Genomic DNA, 22,226 nt, shown 5'->3' with positions numbered 1-22,226 from the left:
AGAAAGAGACATAGTTATATAAACAATATATGGTAAACAACACGTTGTACCAGCCTGACTGCGCAGGACAGGAAACTGCTGACTGCTGACCATCTATGGATTGACCTATCAGAGTGTGATACGTATGTGTCTTGTGACTTGAATCCCCACCTGTATTGAAAGTTTATATATTTCATGTGAATACACTGCACATGAGTAATACCGCCCCATATTCTGTCTATAAAAGTTAACACAAAACAATATAGGGGGCGCTTTCCCAACTTATGTTACTGATACGTACATCAGCTGTCTGTGATTTTAAGTTGTAAGCAGATCTGCAGCTGCTAATGCTGCGTTTACACGGAACAATAATTCGCCCGATCGTACGATTAACGATGTCGGAGTAACGTTTTTGTTTTTTTTTTAACGATCAGCGTTTAGACGGTACGATATATCGTACGGAAATTCGTTTTGTGATCGCTTAAAGCCTATCTCACACATTGGTTAAATCGGCGAACGACTGTTCACATGGAACGATCTGCGAATTTTTTGCGAAGAATCAACGACGATTTGCGAACCTGTTGAAAGATCAATCGATGATTGTTCACTGTGTTTACACGTACGATTACCACGTCCAGATACCGTGATCACCTGGGAAAAAGAGAGTGCAAGACAGGAGATAGCATGTAAATAAGGAAGACTGGTCTGAAGAATACAGATGATAAATGGCCAACATGGAATTCCCAGAGGCTGGGGTGTGGGAGGCTTCTGGAGAATGGCTACAATAAGGACATGGTCACACAGCTGTATGGATCACACCAATGTCATCATCAGCAGGCATGTGACATGGTAATGGACCATATCCTTCTACACCTCCAGCTCTGTATATGCTCTTCTGCATGGATTACCTATAACACAACAGTCCATACATACGTTATCAACTGGTAAAAAGTAGTTCAGGGGTCGGTATTGCTAAATGAGCAGAATAATGAGTGCAGCTCTGGAGTATAATACAGGATGTAACTCAGGATCAGTACAGAATAAGTAATGTATGTACACAGTGACTCCACCAGCAGAATAGTGAGTGCAGCTCTGGAGTATAATACAGGATGTAACTCAGAATCAGTACAGTATAAGTAATGTAATGTATGTACACAGTGACTCCACCAGCAGAATAGGGAGTGCAGCTCTGCAGTATAATACAGGATGTAACTCAGGATCAGTAATGTAATGTATGTACACAGTGACCCCACCAGCAGAATAAAGAGTGCAGCTCTGGAGTATAATGCAAGATATAACACAGGATCAGTATAGGATAAGTAATGTAATATATTTATCTACATGGTGACCCCACCAGCAGAATAGTGAATGTTGGCTCTGTCCACCAATATGTGCCTTTTGGCAAGAGGTCGTTAATCTGGTCACTTCTTTACTAGGCGTACCTATCAGATCAGCCTGCTGGTGGAAGAACATTAGAAACACCATGGGGCAGATTTATCAAACATGGTGTAAAGTGACACTGGCTCAGTTGCCCCTAGCAACCAATCAGATTCCACCTTTCATTTCACACAGACTCTTTGGAAAATGAGAGGTGGAATCTGATTGGTTGCTAGGGGCAACTGAGCCAGTTTCCCTTTACACCATGTTTGATAACTCTCCCTCCATATTCGTATATTTTTACGCAAAAAAGTTGTTTCTAGCTCGTAAAGCCATTGTACTTAAATGGATAGATTAGCCCTTTAGCCACGTTGGCCATGTGGGCACAGCTAGTCAATTCTATTATGCCTTATGAAAAAGGGGTCTAACAAAATAGAGGATGCTCGGCAAAATTCACTAAGATCTGGGATGTTTGGAATACTTCTCCTCTTACCATTGTCCCTTTCTCTTCTTAAATTGATTCCATGATTTGTCTTACATAGAATGCCTACTTACTAGTGCTCGAGGGAGATATACCTTGGCTACCTAATGATAGCAACCACCTGGATTGCTTCCTATTGAACTGAAATGTGTTTTAAATCAACTGGTCCAAGAAAGCTATAAAGATGTGTAAATTATTTCTATTTAAACTTAGCAGCTGCTGTATGTCCTGCAGGAAGTGGTGCATTCTCTCCAGTGTGACAAAGTGCTCTCTGCTGTCCACATTAGGAACTGTCCAGAGCAGCAGCAAGTCACCATAGAGAACCTCTCCTGCTCTGGACAGTTCCTGTCATGGACAGAGGTGGCAGCAGAGAGCACTGTGTCACATTGGAAAGAATACACCACTTCCTTGATGACATACAGCAGCTGATAAGTACAGGAAGACTTAAGATTTTTAAATATAAGTAATTTAAACATCTGTATAACTTCTTGATACCAGATGATTTGATTTATTTTTTTTTTGCTCCAAAGTACCCCTTTAAATATTGACTCCTCATGGTATATCACTATGTGCACTGTACATTTGCATTTCCATCTTTGATTGTTATCGTTTTCTGTAAGCACACAAAAATATTTAATAAAATGAGTTCAATAGTTCGCATTGTCAGCAACATCACACGCTATTGGTTAAGAAATGTGGGTGTGGTTTCGATCATGTTCAGAACGTATTCCTAATGCTTCTATATTTAAGGGGTACTCCGACTAAGTCTTTTTCTTTCAAATCAATTAGTTTCAGAAAGTTATATGGATTTGTAATTTACTTTTACTTTTAAAGTAGTACTTAGTAGTCTTCTAGTACTTAGCAGCTGCTGTATGTCCTGCAGATAATGGTGGTTTCTGTCTGACACAGTGCTCTCTGCTGCCACCTCTGTCCGAGACAGGAACTGTCTAGAGCAGCAGCAAATCCCCACAGAAAACATCTCCTGCTCTGGACAGTTCCTGACATGGACAGAGGTGGCAGCAGAGAGCACTGGGGGAGATTTATCAAACATGGTGTAAAGTGAAACTAGCTCCGTTGCCCCTAGCAACCAATCAGATTCCACTTCTCATTTTCCAAAGAGTCTGTGAAGAATGAAAGGTGGAATCTGATTGGTTGCTAGGGGCAACTGAGCCAGTTTCACTTTACACCATATTTGATAAATCTCAAATCTAATGGTGCATTTACACAGAGATTTATCTGACAGATTTTTGAAGCCAAAGCCAGGAACAGACTATGAACAGGGAGCAGGTCATAAAGGAAAGATTGAGATATCCCCTTTTTCCAAATCCATTCCTGGCTTTGGCTTCCAAAATCTGTGTAAACACACCTTTACTAGGAAGAATACACTTCCTGCAGGGCATACAGCAGCTTATAAGTATGGGAAAACTTAAGATTTTTAAATAGAAGTAAATTACAAAACTATATACAGTATTTTCAGAAACCAGTCGATTTGAAAGATTTTCACCAGAGTACCCCTTTAAATCTATTAACTTATTTAACTGACCTGTTTTACAGCAATACCTGCACTAGCTGTATCATATTCCCATAATGATTGGCTGTGTGGTTTTATGCAGTTTCCAGCTTTAATTCAGGGGTCATTCATCTACAAATCAGAATATTTATTGGTCAGACAGAGAGGCGAAGGGTAAAGTTCCTACACCCACTATATATAAATATAATACAGACACCAAAGAGTCACCAGAATAGGGAGAATACAGTACGGCTGGGTCCACGATTGGTAGAAATGTTACTCTTACATGTGTTACTGGAGGATTCATAGCAGATTTCACTCCAGCTACAGGTAAGATCTGCAGGTAACCAGTCCGTAACAGAATAAGCATGCAGGTACGTCTGCATCATGTGACTGAGATTTGTAAAAATTGCAGCATTGACGGCTTGTGTGAATTCAGCCTAAAAAAGACAAAAATTATGCCCTGTCTCAAAGCAAGGTGTAGTTCATGTGTTGCTTATCAGGTCTGTGTATGAAGCAGAGCTGAACGAGCCTTGTTCTTCTGAGGTGACGGTCTCCTAACATCAAGGTTCACGTGAAAGTTTTCCAATATTCATCCCTGTAAAATGTTTCTGGCTACGATCATCCGCATCACCTCATTGGTTCCTGTTATTGGGAGCAAAATGTCTATTAATATCCATTCATCTTTATGTGGTTAGAGGAGTCCCAGCAGGGAAAAAATAAAAAGTTTTAAAGGGGTATAAAATAGAAAGAAAAAATGTCCACAATATTTACAGTGATTTTAGGGCTTCCTTGCAGATTTAGTGATGTCATAGGGATATTGTAAATCAATAGCTACATCTAGCATGGGTTTAATACTGGAAGCTCTACATATATGTATGTAGAGACGTGACAGCACTGAACCTTACGGATATAATAAGACGACATGTCATTCTCTGACTATGAGATCTTTGTTTGCAGCTAGAACACTCACCCTCGAGGATCTGGTGGACACGAATATCCCGAACAAACTGCTGAACCGCATAATCCTTCAGGTAGCCATACCCTCCATGCATCTGTAGTGCTTGATTACAAACCTATAGAGAGAAAAAAAACTGTGTAGTAAGGAGATTCAGAAAGTGTTGAAACATCTTACATCCTGTATTATACTCCAGAGCTGCACTCACTATTCTACTGGTGTACATACATTACATTACTTATCCTGAGTAATCCTGAGCTAATCCTGAGTTACATCCTGTATTATACTCCAGAGCTGCACTCACTATTCTACTGGTGTACATACATTACATTACTTATCCTGAGTAATCCTGAGCTAATCCTGAGTTACATCCTGTATTATACTCCAGAGCTGCACTCACTATTTTGCTGGTGGGGTCACTGTGTACATACATTACATTACTTATCCTGTGCTAATCCTGAGTTACATCCTGTATTATACTCCAGAGCTGCACTCCCTATTCTGCTGATGGACTCACTAAGTACATACATTACATATCCCATTGTGTCTGCTATTCACCTTAAAACATTCGTCTGTAGCATGTAATTTTGCCATGGCGCAGAGCGTTGCTGCATTGTTGTCTCCCTCCTCTAACGCTTGAGCTGCATGACGTACAATAAGACGCGCTGTTACCAGCTGTGTTGCCATCTCTGCCAGCCGAAACTGTAGATACTGAGGCAAAAACAAAAAAAAAAACTAGTGTTAAACAGCATCAAATGTAAATGTGAAGGTGAAGATTATTTGTGTAACATTATTGGCAAACCTGATTATTAGCAAGGGGCTCCCCAAACTGCTTCCGCACAACAAGATGATCTCTAGAGAGTAATACTGAGGCATGGGCCGCTCCGAGGGAACAGGATGCTGGAATAGAACAGAACTACATTATGTCTGAACTAAGGCAGAGCTTGGATATCAAGGACCATACACATAAAAGCCCACCCCCATGCTAATGAGGACATGATAGATAGCATATACTTTATGACATGTCAGTTGTTATCACGTTCTTATTATCCAACTTTCTGGGCTTAGCGGTAACTGCCATGTATATATACTGATCTATGGCCTCTTACCTATGTTTATCCTCCCTCCATTCAGACCTCTCATGGCTATGCCGAAGCCTTCACCTTCCCCGCCAAGTCTGTTTGCTACAGGGACAGCACACTCCTCAAATATCACCGCTCTTGTTGGCTGCGAGTTCCACCCCACCTGTGGCAGACATCATTGTTTGTCATAAAGGAGTATAGCTAGATAGATATAAGGGAATCCCTCATGTAAACGAATCAAACGAATGCCAGCACTGTAGTGTATATGCATAAAAGCTGAAGAAAATGATTAATAAAAAACAGCTGCAAGTCTGTTTTAATCATATAAGGCTGGGTTCACACTACGTTTCTGCAAAAAACGGATGCAGCTGTGTGCATCCATTTTTCCATTGCATTCCATTATAAAAATTAAAAAAAATTAAAAAAAAACGGATCAAAAATGGTCGACCACATTTTTGTGTCCGTCAAGAAAAACGGCTCAGGTTTGATCAGTTTTTTTTTATAATGGAAGTCTATGGAAAAAGGGATGCACACAGCAGTTGCATCAGTTTTTTCCATCCGTTTTTTGCAAAAAACGGATTGCAAAAACGAAGTGTGAACCCAGCCTTAGTTTATGCGACAGAGTCGGTTCAGCCTATAAATCTGCACAATTATATAATGTATAAAAATACAAATATCTATTACATTCTGTAAAAAGCTGGGTGACAAAACCTTACAGGCATGATGGGATTAAAGGAGAAGTCCGGCCAAAATTTTTATTAAAGTATTGTATTGCCCCCCAAAAGTTGCGGCGGCTTGTTTCAATTTCCCACTGCCCGGGGGACATCCGAGAGCGGTGGTGGAGCTCCCTGCAGCAGGGAGATAGAGGAAGTAGTGAGCAGATAGAGGCAGAAGCTGGGACACTTAACATCCTCTGGGGCAGAGGGAAAGACTGCCCTGCCATGAGATGGGCAATAGTATTATGAGAATGTCACTGACTGAGTATAGGGAAGTCACAAAGTCTGTGTAGCACATTAGGGACTGGGTGATGTGACAGGGCTGGTGCAGGCTGGAGGTCTCTGGGAGGTCAGTCTGTGACTATGATGTCATGTGGTGAAAGAAGTGAGATCATACAGTCAGTACCATGTATGTAGCTGGATAGTCACACCACACTGAAACCATATACCAAAAACCATTATCACTTACATAAACTTCAATCACTTGCTTATTGTGTGTGGACATATTTATTCCCATATCTTAAAATCTACTGTAAAACAGTGTAAGGCCATGTTCACACAACGTATGTTTTACATAAATTACAGCCGCTGTTGCAATTTGCAACAACAGCCATGATTTATGCAAAACATATGTTCCATTTGAATGAATGGAATCCCGGCGGGAGCATATACACGTAGTATACGCTCCGGACAGGATTCCGTCCAGCCACACGAAAAACTGACATGTTGGTCTTATGCGGCCGCTATTCATCGGCCATTGTGTGCAGCAGTGAATTGGGATGGGGTCAGCCCGCATCTGAATTCGCCAGAAATGTAGATCATCCGGGCGGTACTGCAGTACAAGCCGAGATGATCTTCTCTGACACCCACCGTTCTTTGACCCTTCCAGGTCACAGAACAGCTCATATCTTACGCCATGTGCACATGGCCTAATAGCGCATATTGAAAGATGGCGATTATGTCACCAATGATCTGCTGCTTGTCACTCCATGTAATAGAAGCGATGGTAGCAGACTGCCACCGACTACAATGGAGAGCCCAAACGATCTAAGGGTGTCCCCTCCCACCTCACTATTTGTGCATGTAATAGCACAAGCAGCGAGCAGGGAACGAGGGGGAAGCGAGCACTAAGCTGACAGGTTGGCGCTTCCTACCACCGGAAAATCGTACTGTGTAATACGGCCTTAAATAACTATTTTGCACATATATCTACCTTTCTTCAGCCTTACCTTTTTTTCTTTCTTTCCAAAGCTGAGCCCTGGGGTTCCTTTCTCCACCACCAGACAAGAGATGCCCCGAGATCCGCTGCCCCCTGTCCTACACATCACTACATATACGTCTGTATCTCCACCACCACTGATAAACGCCTGGAAAAAGAGAGAGGAGAGACGTTAAGACGGGTCAGACAAGCATGTTACTGCTAAAGTACATCCTAAACCTGACCACTAAACTGTGAGATATCTCCCTCCTCATATCTCATTGTCCTGGACCCTTGTGATATAGGAAAAGCTGTTTGCGTCACACCATAGCACTACTTTAGCTAAAAGAATATTATCATTGATGAGAGTCCATGGAACAGGAACAGCCAAAGTGGCAATAAGCGTGAGGATGCTGCATACAGCTACTCATATCCCAGCATCCTAAAACCCAGAGACATTTACGTATGGGGAGGAGTCTGTAGGATGGTGGAAATAACTGCAGTTAGGGCCCTATTACACGGGACGATTATCGTGCGAAAAATCGCTATATCGTTCTAATTTAAACGATAATCGTTCTGTGGAATTGCAGGCAACGATCGAAAAATCGTTCATATGTCGTTGACCGTTGATTTAGATCTGAACCTAAAATTATCGTTAATTGTTGGCTGTAATTCCATATTCGTTCGCTCAAGTTCCGCATCTTTTCACTAATTGTTCAGTGTAATTGCACATTGTTCATTGTTTTGCTGGGATCAGAAGGCATAACCAACGTAGTAATGATCGCAATAACGATCGTAACTAACGACCATCGTTCTGTGTAATATGGTGAATGATTTCAGGTTAACGATAAACAATCTCATTTGCAATCGTATATCGTTAATCGTTAAAAATCTACCCGTGTAATAGGACCCTATGACTTGGCTTTATGGAAGACACCTTAGATCCATTTAGGATGTAGTGATCACCCTCTCGCTTTGCAGATGTCATCAAAGAAGCTGCGTCACTTCCACTGCCTGGAAGACAACAAAAGAGAATGCAGCGTATAAGTAGCATGTATCCACAAGGAGGAATGAGGTCTAGCAACTGCCATGTGGTCAGACCTTACCTGGTTCTGTCAGACAGTAAGACGCAAACTTCTCCATTCTGCAAAGAGGGGGACAGAACCGGTGTCTCTGCTCATCATTCCCAAATGTATCGATCATCCAAACGCACATACTGCAGAGGTAAGAAGAGGGTTCATAAATGTAAGATACATAAGAAAATCACCTTTAACACCGGCCAGTACAAAATAGGGAGATATAAACAGGTTAGGTTAGTCTTAGTTTACCCTAAAAGGAGTTATCCAGGATTAGAAAAAACACAGCTACTTTCTCGCAAAAACAGCACCACCCCTGTCCTCAGTTTGCGTGTAGGTTTTGCAGCTCAGTTACATTGATTGCTGTTTCTGGAAGAAAGCAGAAATCAGTTTTTCTAAGCCTGGATAACCCATTTAATTATAATTTTATATTTTCTTTGTTAAAGAGGATGTACCACCAGGTATATACTCTTTAAGCTGAACCCACGTATCGAACGGCGCCGTCACGGGGAAGCCTGTGCCGCGGTCCGTTTTTCGGATCGCGGCCCGATTCCCGTGCACGGCGCTGTTCTATGCACTGGAACCGGCCGGTGCTCAAGCACTGGAGGTAGGCCGGGCCGTCCCCAATGGGAGGGAATTCCCTCCCCTGTATGACGCGGCTCCATTCATTCTAACGGAGCCGCGTCATACAGGGGAGGGAATTCCCTCCCACTGAGGGCGGCCTGGCTTACCTCCAGTGCATGAGCACCGCCTGGTTCCAGTGCACAGAACGGCGCTGTGCACGGGAACCGGGTGGTACATCCTCTTTAAGCTTTTGTCAGGGTTTACAAATTTTTTGCTATGTTGTTGATAAGAGGGTCAAGATAAAAATAAGTGATACGCACCTACCCCAGTCCCCCACAGCTACTGTTCCAGCACTTTCTGGTAGTTTGCTCTTAACAAATTGTTCCTGCTTTGAGAAAAGATGTCTCAACGGGCTTGGTTTATAAGTGACCGAGGTGGGACATTGCTGAAGCCAGTGACTAGATCATGGGTCTCCAAACTGTGGCCCACCAGCTGTTGCAAAACTACATTTCCCATCATGCCTGGAAAGCCAAATCTAAAGCTTTAGTTGTCCAGGCATGATGGGAGCTGTGGTTTCCCAACAACTGGTGGGCCGCAATTTAGAGACCCATGGACTAGATGTTTTAGTAGGACCTGTTGGTCAGCCAAAGCAGGAACAAGCAATAAAGAGCAAGGGACCGGAAGGTGCTGGAATTGAGGCGTGAACGACTTATCTTTTATTTTTGCCCTATCCCCAGCTACATATAAAAAATTTTGCAAACCTGGATAACCCCTTAAAGGGGTTATCCAGCGCTACAAAAACATGGCCACTTTTCCCCCTCTCTTGTCTCCAGATTGGGTGGGCATTCAAACTCAGTTCCATTGAAGTAAATGGAGCTTAAAGGGGTTATTCAGCACTACAAAAACATGGCCACTTTCTTCTAGAGACAGCCCCGCTCTTGTCTCCAGCTTGGGCGGGGTTTTGCTGCTCAGTTCCATTGAAGTGAATGGAGCTTAATTGCAAACCGCACCTGAACTGGAGGCAACAGTCGTGTTGTCTCTGAAAGAAGTTGGCCATATTTTTGTAGCACTGGATAACCCCTTTAATTGCAAACCGTACCTGGCCTGGAGACAAGAGAGGGGAAAAAGTGGCCATGTTTTTGTAGTGCTGGTTAACCCCTTTAAGAACAAAAAAATTATAGAAGTTCTCTGCTATTTTATCTTTGTAGGGGGTTGAAGATCTGTTTCTTTCTAAAACCGACCTCCTTAGACATAGATTAGGGTTACTTGCCACTGGCAGGTAAAGCTGAGCGCTTATTGTATACAGGTTACACAAGACATTTTATATCAAAGCAGTATACTAAGTTAAAATAATCATGTCACATGACTGCCCCCCTTGCATAACAATGTGGGATTGTGTGGTGCTAGGCAAATAAAATGATGTCCACCATTATTTCAATAAAGTTTTGATTGGTGGGGGTCACAATGCTGTCACCAATAACTACTGCAACTGCAAGGGCTTAAAGTGCTTTTTTGGTGAAGGATACCAGTGAGGATTACAGAAAACTAGATCAACCAGTAAGAGCTGTAGCTCAAAAAGCCTCATACTTGTGTATGCTCATATACGCCGTGGTGCTGACGCAGCCAGTAGACAGAGCCTCAAAAATAATGGAAGTATCCAGACGAGACAGTCCTGACCCTCCAACGTCAGGATGGGTGTAAATCCCACCAAAGCCGAGCTGTGCTGCCTTCCGCATGGTCTCCACCGGGAATATTTCCTGTGTAAGATAAAGAAGAATTAAAACCAGTTAAAGGGAACCTGTCACCCCCCAGTGCTGGACTCTCCGTCATTCTCTATGAGCGTTGGACTCATCTCTCAGCGCGCGCGCCGGGCTGCAGCGGCTGATATCTCCGTGACCCGACCGGATCCAGAAGCGGGACCCGGCGGGATCAGGTGAGCATAGGGGGCTGCAGCGGGGGGTCAGGAGCCTGTCACCCCGGTACGGGGGGTGACAGGTTCCCTTTAACTGATAATAATAAATCCAACAAGGACTTATAGTTCTGGTGTTAACATAACCTGTTACTACATTAGACATCATCTGAAAATGGGGGGGGGGGGGCTGGGAAGACACCACTTTAGCTTTAAAACCAACGAGTCATACTTGCAATGTGCAAACATTCTGGACCTCGCAAAGGTGTAATGGCTAAAGGAAAGGGGGGAAAGGGTTGCTGTGGGTTGTTTCCATAGTAAAGGTAGAAATAAGAGAAAGGAGGGGTTCTGAGGAGGAAAGGAGGGGGACAGAAGAGTCCTGAGGAGGAGGACAGAAGAATCCTGAGGAAGGGGACAGAAGGGTCCTGAGTAGGAGGGGGAAAACAGGAGGGTCCTGAGGAGGGGGGACAGAAGGGTCCTGAGTAGGAGGGACAGAAGGGTCCTGAGTAGGAGGGACAGAAGGGTCCTGAGTAGGAGGGACAGAAGGGTCCTGAGTAGGAGGGACAGAAGGGTCCTGAGTAGGAGGGGGAAAACAGAAGTGTCCTAAGGATGAGAAGCGGGAACAGGAGGGTCCTGAGGAGGGGGAGGGAAACATAATGGTCCTGAGGAGGGGGGACAGAAGGATCCTAAAGGTTGAGGAGGGGGGCAGGAGGGTCCTGAGTAAAAGGGGGAAAACAAAAGTGTCCTAAGGATGAGAAGCGGGAACAGAAGGGTCCTGATGAAGGGGACAGAAGGGTCCTGAGGAAGAGGAGGTGGGGCAGGAGTGTCCTGAGAAGGAGGAGGAGGAGGGGGGAAAGAAGGGTTCTTAGGTGGAAGAGGGGGATAGAAGGGTCCTGAGGAGGAGGAGGGGGGCAGGAGGGTCCTGAGGAGGAGGAGGGGGGCAGGAGGGTCCTGAAGAAGGGGGGGGGGGGCAGAAGGGTCCTGAAGAAGGGGGGGGGGGGGCAGAAGGGTCCTGAAGAAGGGGGGGGGGCAGAAGGGTCCTGAGTAGGGGAGGGGGGACAGAAGGGTCCTGAGTAGGGGAGGGGGGACAGAAGGGTCCTGAGTAGGGGAGGGGGGGACAGAAGGGTCCTGAGTAGGGGAGGGGGACAGAAGGGTCCTGAGTAGGGGAGGGGGGACAGAAGGGTCCTGAGTAGGAGGGGGGACAGAAGGGTCCTGAGTAGGAGGGGGGACAGAAGGGTCCTGAGTAGGAGGGGGGACAGAAGGGTCCTGAGTAGGAGGGGGGACAGAAGGGTCCTGAGTAGGAGGGGGGACAGAAGGGTCCTGAGTAGGAGGGGGGACAGAAGGGTCCTGAGTAGGAGGGGGGACAGAAGGGTCCTGAGTAGGAGGGGGGACAGAAGGGTCCTGAGTAGGAGGGGGGGCAGAAGGGTCCTGAGTAGGAGGGGGGACAGAAGGGTCCTGAGTAGGAGGGGGGACAGAAGGGTCCTGAGTAGGAGGGGGGAAAACAGAAGTGTCTTGAGTAGGAGGGGGAAAACAGAAGTGTCTTAAGGATGAGAAGCGGGAACAGAACAGGTCCTGATGAAGGGAACAGAAGGGTCCTGAGGATGAGGAGGTGGGACAGGAGTGTCCTGAGGAGGAGGAGGAGGAGGAGGAGGAGGAGGAGGAGGAGGGGGGGGGGGGAAGAAGGGTGCTTAGGTGGAAGAGGGGATAGAGGGTCCTGAGGAGGAAGAGGGGGATAGAAGGGTCCTGAGGAGGTCGTCCAGGCGGGGGAAAACCAAAGGGGTCCAAAGAGAGACAAAAAAAAGGATCCAGAGTGGCGGACAGAGGGGAGGGGTCAGAAGAAATAGATGTCAGCTGAACAGGTAAATGACTTTGTTTTCCTTCAATATGACCCGTCCTCACCTTTTCATCCCATGCCGCCATGTTTGGAGCCATCTCCTTGGCAGCAAAGTCAAAAGCCACTTTCTGAAACTCCTTTTGCTCTTCAGTCAGCCCAATGGAAGCTGCAAAACAAGGGTAACGTATGAGACTGGTGAGAACAGGTCGCTGTATAATGGCTGGAGCAGGGCCCGAGGGGCCACACCTCATCCTATACAGCTGCTGGACAGAGGATGAGGCCAATGCACCATGTATGGAGATTGTAGAGGGCCCTGAGGGGCCACACCTCATCCTATACAGCTGGAGGCCAATGCACTATGTATGGAGATTATTGAGGGCCCTATGACAAAAAGCTGTGAGGTGTGTGGTTGCTATGGACAACAAAATCTAATTCATACAATGACATGTGGAAATGCCACCATATAGGTTCTAGCCAATCAAATTCAAGCATAACAGTCACATGACCGCTCTCTGATCATCAGTCAATCACATGACCTTCTCTTCCCCAAGATAAACCGTCCTAGCACCAATCACGTGATCCCCTATATCCCATCAATGAACAGCAGAAAGTCAATAAAATCCCGCTGACTCCACCCCTTGGACTGTGACCCTTCACTACGGCCTTACGATCTATGACTGAAGTAATTCCTCTGCTGGGAGTCGCGGTCATCCCGCTGAGAACATTTCTGAAAGACCGAGGGAACAACGACCCTAGTCGGAACCCCACCGCCATGTCTGAAAGCCGGCCGGGCAAGCGGTGCATCATGGTAGATGTAGTTCGCGTGCCGCGGATACATCTTTATAACGGTGGCAGGTGAAAACTACATTTCCCAGTGATGCGCGCGGACTAGGGCGGAGCTCGGCTTTGTATAATACGCTGATTGGCTGGCCTCAGAGGCGCGTCTTAAAGGAGCCGCAGCTGTTAGGTAACAGTATGGGGAGCTCACATGGGATGTATGGGTGGTCGCGGGATATTTCCTACACATATATTTTATTCTATAGAAATAATCAACTATTCCCTACTATTAGTGAAGACTACAATGCGTTTATTCTCTGTAACTGAGTTGTAGTTTTACTAATACAAATGCTTGGTAAATTAATATATATATATTATATAGTTGTCATCTGCTGTGAAACTACAACTCCCAGCATTCCCTGGGCTCTTACTGCATCAAGTGTTAGTAGAGTTGGACTTAAAGGGGTTATCCAGCGCTACAAAAACATGGCCACTTTCAGAGACAGCCCCACTCTTGTCTCCAGCTTGGGCGGGGTTTTGCTGCTCAATTCCATTGAAGTGAATGGAGATTAAAGGGGTTATCCAGCGCTACAAAAACATGGCCACTTTTCCCCCTACTCTTGTCTCCAGTTCAGGTGCGGTTTGCAATTAAGCTCCATTTACTTTAATGGAACTCAGTTTCGAAACCCCACCCAAACTGGAGACAACAGTAGGGGGAAAGTGGCCATGTTTTTGTAGCGCTGGATAACCCATTTAATTGCAAACCGCACCTGAACTGGAGACAAGAGTCGTGTTGTCTCTGAAAGAAAGTGGCCATGTTTTGTGGCCATGTTTTTGTAGCACTGGATAACTCCTTTAAGCTCCATTCATTTCAATGGAACTGAGCAGCAAAACCTCACCCAAGCTGGAGACAAGAGCGGGGCTGTCTCTGGAAGAAAGTGTTCATGTTTTTGTAGCGCTGGATAACCCCTTTAAGCTCCATTCACTTTAATAAAACTAAATTGCCAAACCTGCACCCAAACTGGAGACCAGAGTGGTGCTGTCTCTGGAAGAAAGTGGACATTTTTTTTTTTTTTTTTTTTTAGCGCTGGATAAGCCCTTTAACCTGTGGCTCAGGGGTGTCAAAGTCAGGCCCTCCAGCTGCTGCAAAACTACAATTCCCATCATGTCTGGACAGCGAAAGCTTTAGCCATCCAGGCATGATGGGAATTGTAGTTTTGCAGCAGCTGGAGGGCCTGAGTTTGACACCTATGCTGTGGATGATACCCAGGGGCCCTATATCCACCTTATTCAGACAGTATACCCTTATTTGCAGATTTCAATGATGTCCGTTACTGTGATTGGCTGGTTGATGTCCCTTCCAAGAAGTGATATCATCAGTCCCGCCCTTGGTATTTCTGGTAAAAATGTATTTATTATTTATTATCTTATTATTATATATTTATTTTCTTAAATTTTTTGACTTAGGGTTTGAAGTGAATTATGCCACAAACTAAAAGGAAGCGTGTGACATCCCCGGCTGCAGGTAAGTCCAGGAGGCTCCGCATCTCGCCCTCTCCAGGCTTCCTAAAGGTCCATTTACACAGAAAGATTATCTGACAGATTATCTGCCAAAGATTTGAAGCCAAAGCCAGAAATGGATTTGAAAAGAGGAAAAATCTCAGGCTTTCCTTTATGACCTGTTCCCTGTTTCTAGGCTGTTTCTGGCTTTGGCTTCAAATCTTTGGCAGATAATCTGTCAGATAATCTTTCTGTGTAAACCGACCCTTACTATCCTCAGTTAGGGTACATTCACACTTACCGGATCCGCAGCTGATTTTCTGCTGCGGATCCGGAGCAGAAAATCAGCTGCGGATCTGCGGTAAGTGTGAACGTACCCTTAATGTTTTTCCACAATCTTGGTATGTGCACACTACGGAATCACTACATGAATAACTTCCAGCGGGTTCCGTGCGCCCACCTCTGCTTGAACGGCGGAATGGGGCCTATGGGATGGGCGGAAGTGGGAGCGCGAGCAACGTAATCCGATGAATGTTATCCATGCGGATTCCATAGGGTGCAAAAAAAGTCATTGTATATTTTTCTCTATGTAAGGGTACATGCACACTACGGAATTTGTGCGGAAGGTCCGTCTGTCCCATAGAATCAATGATATATATACTGAATCAATTCTTTGGCTGGAGGGAGGTTTGAGCTTCAGAATATCATTGAGTCTATGGGACAGGCGGATTTCGCCGTGTGGACTTCAATTGAAATTTCCGAACAAATTCTGTAGTGTGCACATATCCCAATGTAGCGGAAAAATTTACATGGAGACCATCTATAAGCTCCTTTTATTGGATCTTATCATGGCTTTATACTTAAAGTGGTAGTTTAGCAAAAAAAAAAAATTCCTTTAAATAAACTAGTGCCAAAAAGTGCCAGAGATTTATAATTTACTTCTATAAAAAAAAAAATATATATATCTTCCAGTACTTATCAGCTGCTGTATGTTCTGTAGTAATTGGTGTATTCTTTTCAGTCTGACACAGTGCTTTCTGCTGCCACCTCTGTCCATGTCGGGAACTGTCCAGAGCAGTAAAAAAATCCCCATAGAAATCCACTCCTGCTCTCCAAACTGGAAAAAATACATCACTTCCTGCAGGACATACAGCAGCTGATAAGTACCAGAAGACAAGATTTTTTTTTAATAGAAGTAAATTACAATTCTTACGCTGCATAAAACAAAGGGGACCTAAAAAGTAAAGATAAACCTGCAAGGAAGGTAATGGAGAATGTTCAATCAATCTGGCAATCAATAGATTGGAGATGCAGCATGATTTGCATGCAACAACAACATGGCTGCCAGGAACATTCAGGATATTTTACTATAACCTTTGTTACTACACAGATGCAAAAGGCAAGAAGGACGAAGGGGAAGGACGAGGGATGAAGAAGGTTGGCAGGGTTCGGAAAAAGGTAACTGTGGACGCCACACCAGTTGAGAATCAGAAGGAAGAATATCACTGCTGGCTGATGAAGTCTGAGCCTGAGAGCCGGATGGAAAAGGGGATGGACATGAAGGTAGGAATGAGAGAAACTGCGCCCCCTACTGTCAGTCCGCTGGGTAGTGATGTCAGATCCATTAAGACATAGTGTCACCTATCCATAGCAACAGGCCTATAATAACGCAAAGAGACCTGAAAAAAAAATCTCCTGTTTTGTGTCTCCATTGTAACAGACTGCAAACTACTTCTATGTTGTCTGATGCTGCAGTGCCACCCCTTTCACATATCCCTCACTTTTTAGTAGTGTGTGTAGTAGGACCCCATTCGCATCACCTTTCTCCTCTTCATTCAGTGTTTATGTGGAAAAAGCTAGCGGTGACACTACAGAATCAGACTACATCAGGATTGTTTGTAGTCTGTAACCATGGTGATGTATACAAGCTCTAGACCTTAAAGTGTCACTGTTGTGGTTTTTTTTTTTTTTTTTTTTTTTTTTAAATCATCAATAATACAGGCGATTTTAAGAAACTTTTTAATAGTTTTTTTTTTTTTTAACAAATATGCCATAATCTGCATTCAAAAAGACTTTCCCCAGGCCCCCCCCCCTCCTCTCTCTCATTCACTGCTCATTATCAGGAAATCATGTCTTGTTACATCAGTCGGGCCCTGTCTGTTCTATGGAGAGGGGAGGAGGGAGATTAGTCGACAGCAGAGAGCAGAGAACAAAGGATTACACAGTGGGAGCTGTGTGAAAGCCGGTATTCAGAGGTCAGAGAGGTCAGTTCTGACTTCAGAGGAGATAGCTCGGTGATGTAGTAATTTAACTCTTTGTTGTCCTGTTTTGGTGCCTCCTCTCCCTCCACCCCTCCCCTCTCCATAAGAGAACAATGAAGACAGGGGGGAGAGATTCAAACTGCTTTCTCATGATAAAAATGCATTTTTCAGCTAATAAACCCAATTACAAAGTTTCTTAAAATCGCCTGTAATATTGATTTTTGAAAAAAATAAATAAAATTAAATGACAGGTACACTTTAAATAATTAGACATTTTCAGTCAGGATAAGGTTGGTTCATGTTTAATGGTTGCCAAGGTAGGCATTTTATACAACCTATTAGAAAATTTTTGAGGTACCAGAGAGGGGTTCTCTGTTTAGGATCCTCATCTGTTGGCCAGAGGAGTTAGCGTCCATTTACAAGATTAGCTGACAGTTTATCTGCCAAAGATTTGAAGCCAAAGCCAGGAATCGATTTGAAAAGAGGAGAAATCTCAGGCTTTTTTTTTATGACCTGTTCTCTGTTTATAGTCTGTTCCTGGCTTTGGTTTCAAATCTTTGACAGATAATCTGTCAGATAATTTTTCCTGGGTAAATGGACCCTTGGAGCGTCTCTCTCCCTGGAGGACCTGTCCTGTCCTATAATTACACAGACAAGCCATTGATATTGATGGACATTGTATAATGTCTCCTGTGGTGGTGCTGCAGGGATACTGAACACTTGCTGCCAGGATTTCCCACAGATCACAACTGATCACTGAAGGTCCCACCAGGGGGACACATTCAGATCTGCTTATTGTCAAGAGAGCCATCTAACAACTAAAGACTGTGCTATATGGAGAACCCCTTGAAGTCTAGGATGTGCTCCACACATTGTTACACAGCATTTTAGATTATTTGTCTTGGCTAAGAATGAATGAATATATATATATATATATATATATATATATATATATATATATATATATATATATTATAAAAATGTCTTTTTAGTTTGGGATAGAAGACCTGAAGGCACAACCTAACCAGACGGCTTGCTGGGACGGGGTCCGGAATTACCAGGTCAGGAACATAAGAGATTCCCTACAGAACCGGACCTGTTATGCTTAATTGTCCGTCATTTTCACATTATTATTATTATAGGCCAGAAACTTCATGAAAGCAATGAAGATTGGACAGGAGGCTTTCTTCTATCACAGCAACTGTAAGGAGCCGGGCATCGCTGGGATTGTCAAGGTGTGTCTCACGGATGTCACTTTGTTTGACATCAAAATGGCTCCTCCAATCCAGTCAATGACAGCAGGGTTATAATAATATTATAATAATGTAGTCCTGTGTATACCTTCAGTAATACTGTGACCAAGGGCATACACTGAAGATACTAATTCTATATCTAAGACACCCTACCCCTCCACACATCACGTTTTTCCCTCCTATGTGGCTGGAAGGACTTTTGGGGCCCCTGCTGTGACTACAACCCCCTACAGCACACACATCAAACTCTTGGCCCTCCAGCTGTTGCAATATTACAATTCCCATCATTCCTTGGCTGTCCAAGCATGGTGGGAATTGTAATTTTGCAACAGCTGGTGGGCCGTGACATGGTAGGATAGAAATGTTGAATACCAAGTGCTACCCTGTAAATAAGAAAATTGGATTATGGCAATATTTTTATTTTGATTACCCCCTTCTCTAGATTGTGAAGGAAGCGTATCCTGACCATACGCAGTTTGATCCGAAGGATCCACATTATGATTCCTCCAGTAATAAGGACAACCCCAAATGGTCCATGGTGAGTGTCCAAAGATCATGTCTCCCATTAGGGTCATAGCTATGGAAAAGTAAATGGGCACTGTCATTAAAAAAAAAAAAAACCTATGACATGTAGACACACAAAAACAGTCAGTGGAGTCAGGAGAAGTGCTTGGTTAAAGGGGTTATCCAGCACTACAAAAACATGGCCACTTTCCCCCTACTGTTGTCTCCAGATTGGGTGGGGTTTTGAAACTCAGTTCCAGTTTGAAGTAAATGGAGCTTAATTGCAAACCGCACCTGAACTGGAGACAACAGTAGGGGGAAAAGTGGCCATGTTTTTGTAGCGCTGGATAACCCCTTTAAGTGTTTCACTCCCTGAATTGCTGCTTTTTCCACCTTACTGCAGCCAATTAAAACAAGTGACATTGACATATCAAAAGTTTTTAGTTTTTTATTGTTACTTTATTTCCCTGGAGGCAGGATGCACTGTCACAATCCTTCCTCCTTGCTCCCTGTGCAGGCGTGCGCTGGAGGCGGAATTCTTCCAGCAGTGCCATTGATTGCATTGTATACACTGGTTCTCCTGGAAGAATTGTCGCACGCCTGCACAGGGAGCGCTGTGGCAGGATTGTGACAGCATATCCCCTGCCGCTAGAGGGAGATGGTAGTTACACTTTACAGGCGTTATGTCATAAAGCAAAGTTGTAAAAACCAGCTATGTACCATATACAAGTGGTGCCTTGGATTACTAGCATAATTCGTTCCGGGACCGGGCTTGTAATCCAAATCCACTCTTAAACCAAAGCAAATTTTTCCATAAGAAATCATAGAAATGCAGACAATTGGTTCCATACCCAAAAATAATGATTTATTATTCTAAAGAACATGTAAAACAAATGAAACAAACATTCAGAAACAGCAGAATCTGTGATATTATAAGTTACTGTACAGTAATGGAGAGGATGGGAAACACAAGGGCTGACAGAGACTGCAGGGAGTATGAAGGAATGAGCAGGGCAGATGTGGGCACATACATGCAGCACTCTCTGTCCGGGGAGAGAGGGGTTACCGCTATGGGGAGATTACCTGCACAGTCCTGTCCCCTGATGCAATCCCCAGCCTGAAGTGGATCTGCTATGATTTGGAAGGTGAGGGAGACTTCCTGGGTCAGAGTACAGGGCTGTAGACCCAGCTATGCAGACCATGCCCCTCCTCCACTCACGCTCCCACCCAGTACAGGGAGCTCTTAAACCAAGTCACAATTTTAAAAAAATTGACCTCTTAAAACAAAATGCTCTTAAACCAAGGTACCACTGTACTTATATTTGCAGAGGAAAACAAACATTTTTTTTCTTTTTTGTGACTCTGCTAGTGCCATGCAGCAGTGCACACACTTTCCCACAAACCCAATGGCTTGCAGGCTCAGTGGAGACCAACTGCTAGTAGTTCCTAGAGATTGCCGTTTTACTGAGCATGCCTGGCCCACTTTAGTTGGTGGTAACCAGAAATGCAGACAAAAGGGGGGGATTAGTACATTTTTATCTCCCAAGCAGTACCTTATCAGACATGCTTGTACATTTAATATGTTCAATTTCCCATAATGCATTGGTTTAGACATAGGGGGAGATTTATCAAACTGGTGTAAAGTAGAATTGTCTTAGTTGCCCCTAGCAACCAATCATATTCCATCTTTCATTTTTCAGAGACTGTTCGGAATGAAAAGTGGAATCTGATTGGTTGCTAGGGGCAACTGAGCCAGTTGCACTTTACACCATGTTTGATAAATCTCCCCCATAGTTTTTATAATGACATAACCCCTTCTCCAAATTCTTCTGGTTGCTCTTGGAAACAGACAACAGTCCTGCTGTGCTGTCAGTCATGTGACTAAACAGCCATATTCCAACAATGCATTGTTCCCTGAAAATCAATAACCATCAGAATTGTGAATGTAGCTTTGTGTGTGTGAACAGAGAATAAATGCAGCATTGCCTGTATAGATGTTGTAATGTACACGGCCGTTCTCTTGCAGGTAGACGTGCAGTTTGTCAGGATGCTGAAACGTTACATTTCTCTGGCAGAACTGAAGAAGCTGCACCAGAAGCACAAGGCTGCAGCCGGACCCCTCCGCAATATGGCACTGTTCACTAGAGCACGGCTGTCTGTACAGCCGCTCACACAAGGTACGTGAATGGCCGTTGTAGTACTGCACATACTATTGATGAAGGGGAGTAGTGAGGTACACTGAAGCCTCCTGTAGCATCCAGCTAACAATGTCTTCTCTGTATGCAGAGGAATATAACTATATACTGAGCCTGGAGGAGGAGAACACTGAGCAAGAGAGCGACAACTGAAACTGCAAGATGATGATTGTTTTTGACTTTATTTGTTTGGGTTTAGTTTTTGTTTTGTTTTATACGTTTTGTACAACTGTTTTCTTGTATTAAAAATTATACTTCAATAGTTACATTTTTTTTTTATCCTTTTGTAGTCAGAGTGGACTGTAGTTCTATTAGTGTAATTTTGGGTGAGATAGGAATTGCTTATTTCATAGCTTTAGAAGGCAGGATGACCAAAATTTAGGAATTTTAGGACTTTTTTTTTTTATGCAGCATATCATGTCATTAATTCATATCATAGGACCGAATTGTGAGGATGAGTGAATACCAATTTTCTATTTAAAAAAAAAAAATTGTTAAGGCTATGTTCACAGTATTTTTGCTCAGTTATTTTGCAACCAAAACCAGAACTGCATTAAAAACACAAAGGCTAAAATTAGTGGATGGCCGCCATTTATTGGCCATTTCAAAACCGGCCTTGTTTAAAAATGACAATTATTTGCCAATGGCTGCCGTCTACTCTATATGTGTGACATAACCTTTGTGTTTTAAATCCACTCCTGGTTTTGGTTGCATAAACAGTGTGTGAACAAAGCCTAAATATGCATTTGCTTGTTTCTTTACTAGGAACACTAATTTTGTGCAGTGCCATATTACTCTATCCCTCTGGCCGGAATGTAATTGCAGTACTATCACATATAGCCAGTCTTTAATAGGACCCCAACTGTCATGATAACCCAAAGGCATAAAGTGATTGTGTCACAGGGGGCAGTCAAATGACAGAGGACCCCGCATCTAAGGGGTTAAAGAAAAACTCTGGGCCACATCTAAAAAAAAAAAAAAAAAAAAAAGTGTGGTCAGGGGGTGGGTGGAATATAATAATGATTTTTTTGTGGTTGCCCCACTCACTGACT

General features: G+C 43.9%; 2 protein-coding genes across 2 annotated transcripts; one reads left to right on the top strand and one right to left on the bottom strand.

The window, feature by feature from the left end:
- Positions 1-3,433: 3,433 nt before the first annotated feature.
- Positions 3,434-13,544, bottom strand: ACAD8 (acyl-CoA dehydrogenase family member 8). The gene is made up of 11 exons (XM_069948189.1): positions 13,353-13,544; positions 12,750-12,850; positions 10,529-10,698; positions 8,408-8,517; positions 8,239-8,315; positions 7,333-7,470; positions 5,415-5,550; positions 5,108-5,205; positions 4,864-5,016; positions 4,321-4,423; positions 3,434-3,992 (listed from the first exon to the last, which is right to left on the bottom strand). Exons 1-11 carry the CDS (start codon positions 13,489-13,491, stop codon positions 3,940-3,942), a joined length of 1,278 nt encoding a protein of 425 aa, XP_069804290.1. The 5' UTR covers positions 13,492-13,544; the 3' UTR covers positions 3,434-3,939.
- Positions 13,225-21,411, top strand: THYN1 (thymocyte nuclear protein 1). The gene is made up of 8 exons (XM_069948191.1): positions 13,225-13,651; positions 14,929-14,986; positions 16,352-16,524; positions 18,215-18,283; positions 18,365-18,457; positions 18,918-19,013; positions 21,006-21,156; positions 21,266-21,411. The coding sequence occupies exons 2-8, from the start codon at positions 14,944-14,946 to the stop codon at positions 21,325-21,327; spliced, it is 687 nt and encodes a 228-aa protein (XP_069804292.1). The 5' UTR covers positions 13,225-13,651; positions 14,929-14,943; the 3' UTR covers positions 21,328-21,411.
- The last annotated feature ends 815 nt before the right edge of the window (positions 21,412-22,226 follow it).

Source organism: Dendropsophus ebraccatus, chromosome 12 (assembly GCF_027789765.1).
Source record: "Dendropsophus ebraccatus isolate aDenEbr1 chromosome 12, aDenEbr1.pat, whole genome shotgun sequence".
Classification (NCBI taxonomy): domain Eukaryota; kingdom Metazoa; phylum Chordata; class Amphibia; order Anura; family Hylidae; genus Dendropsophus; species Dendropsophus ebraccatus.
This window is presented reverse-complemented; position numbering and strand designations above follow the sequence as displayed.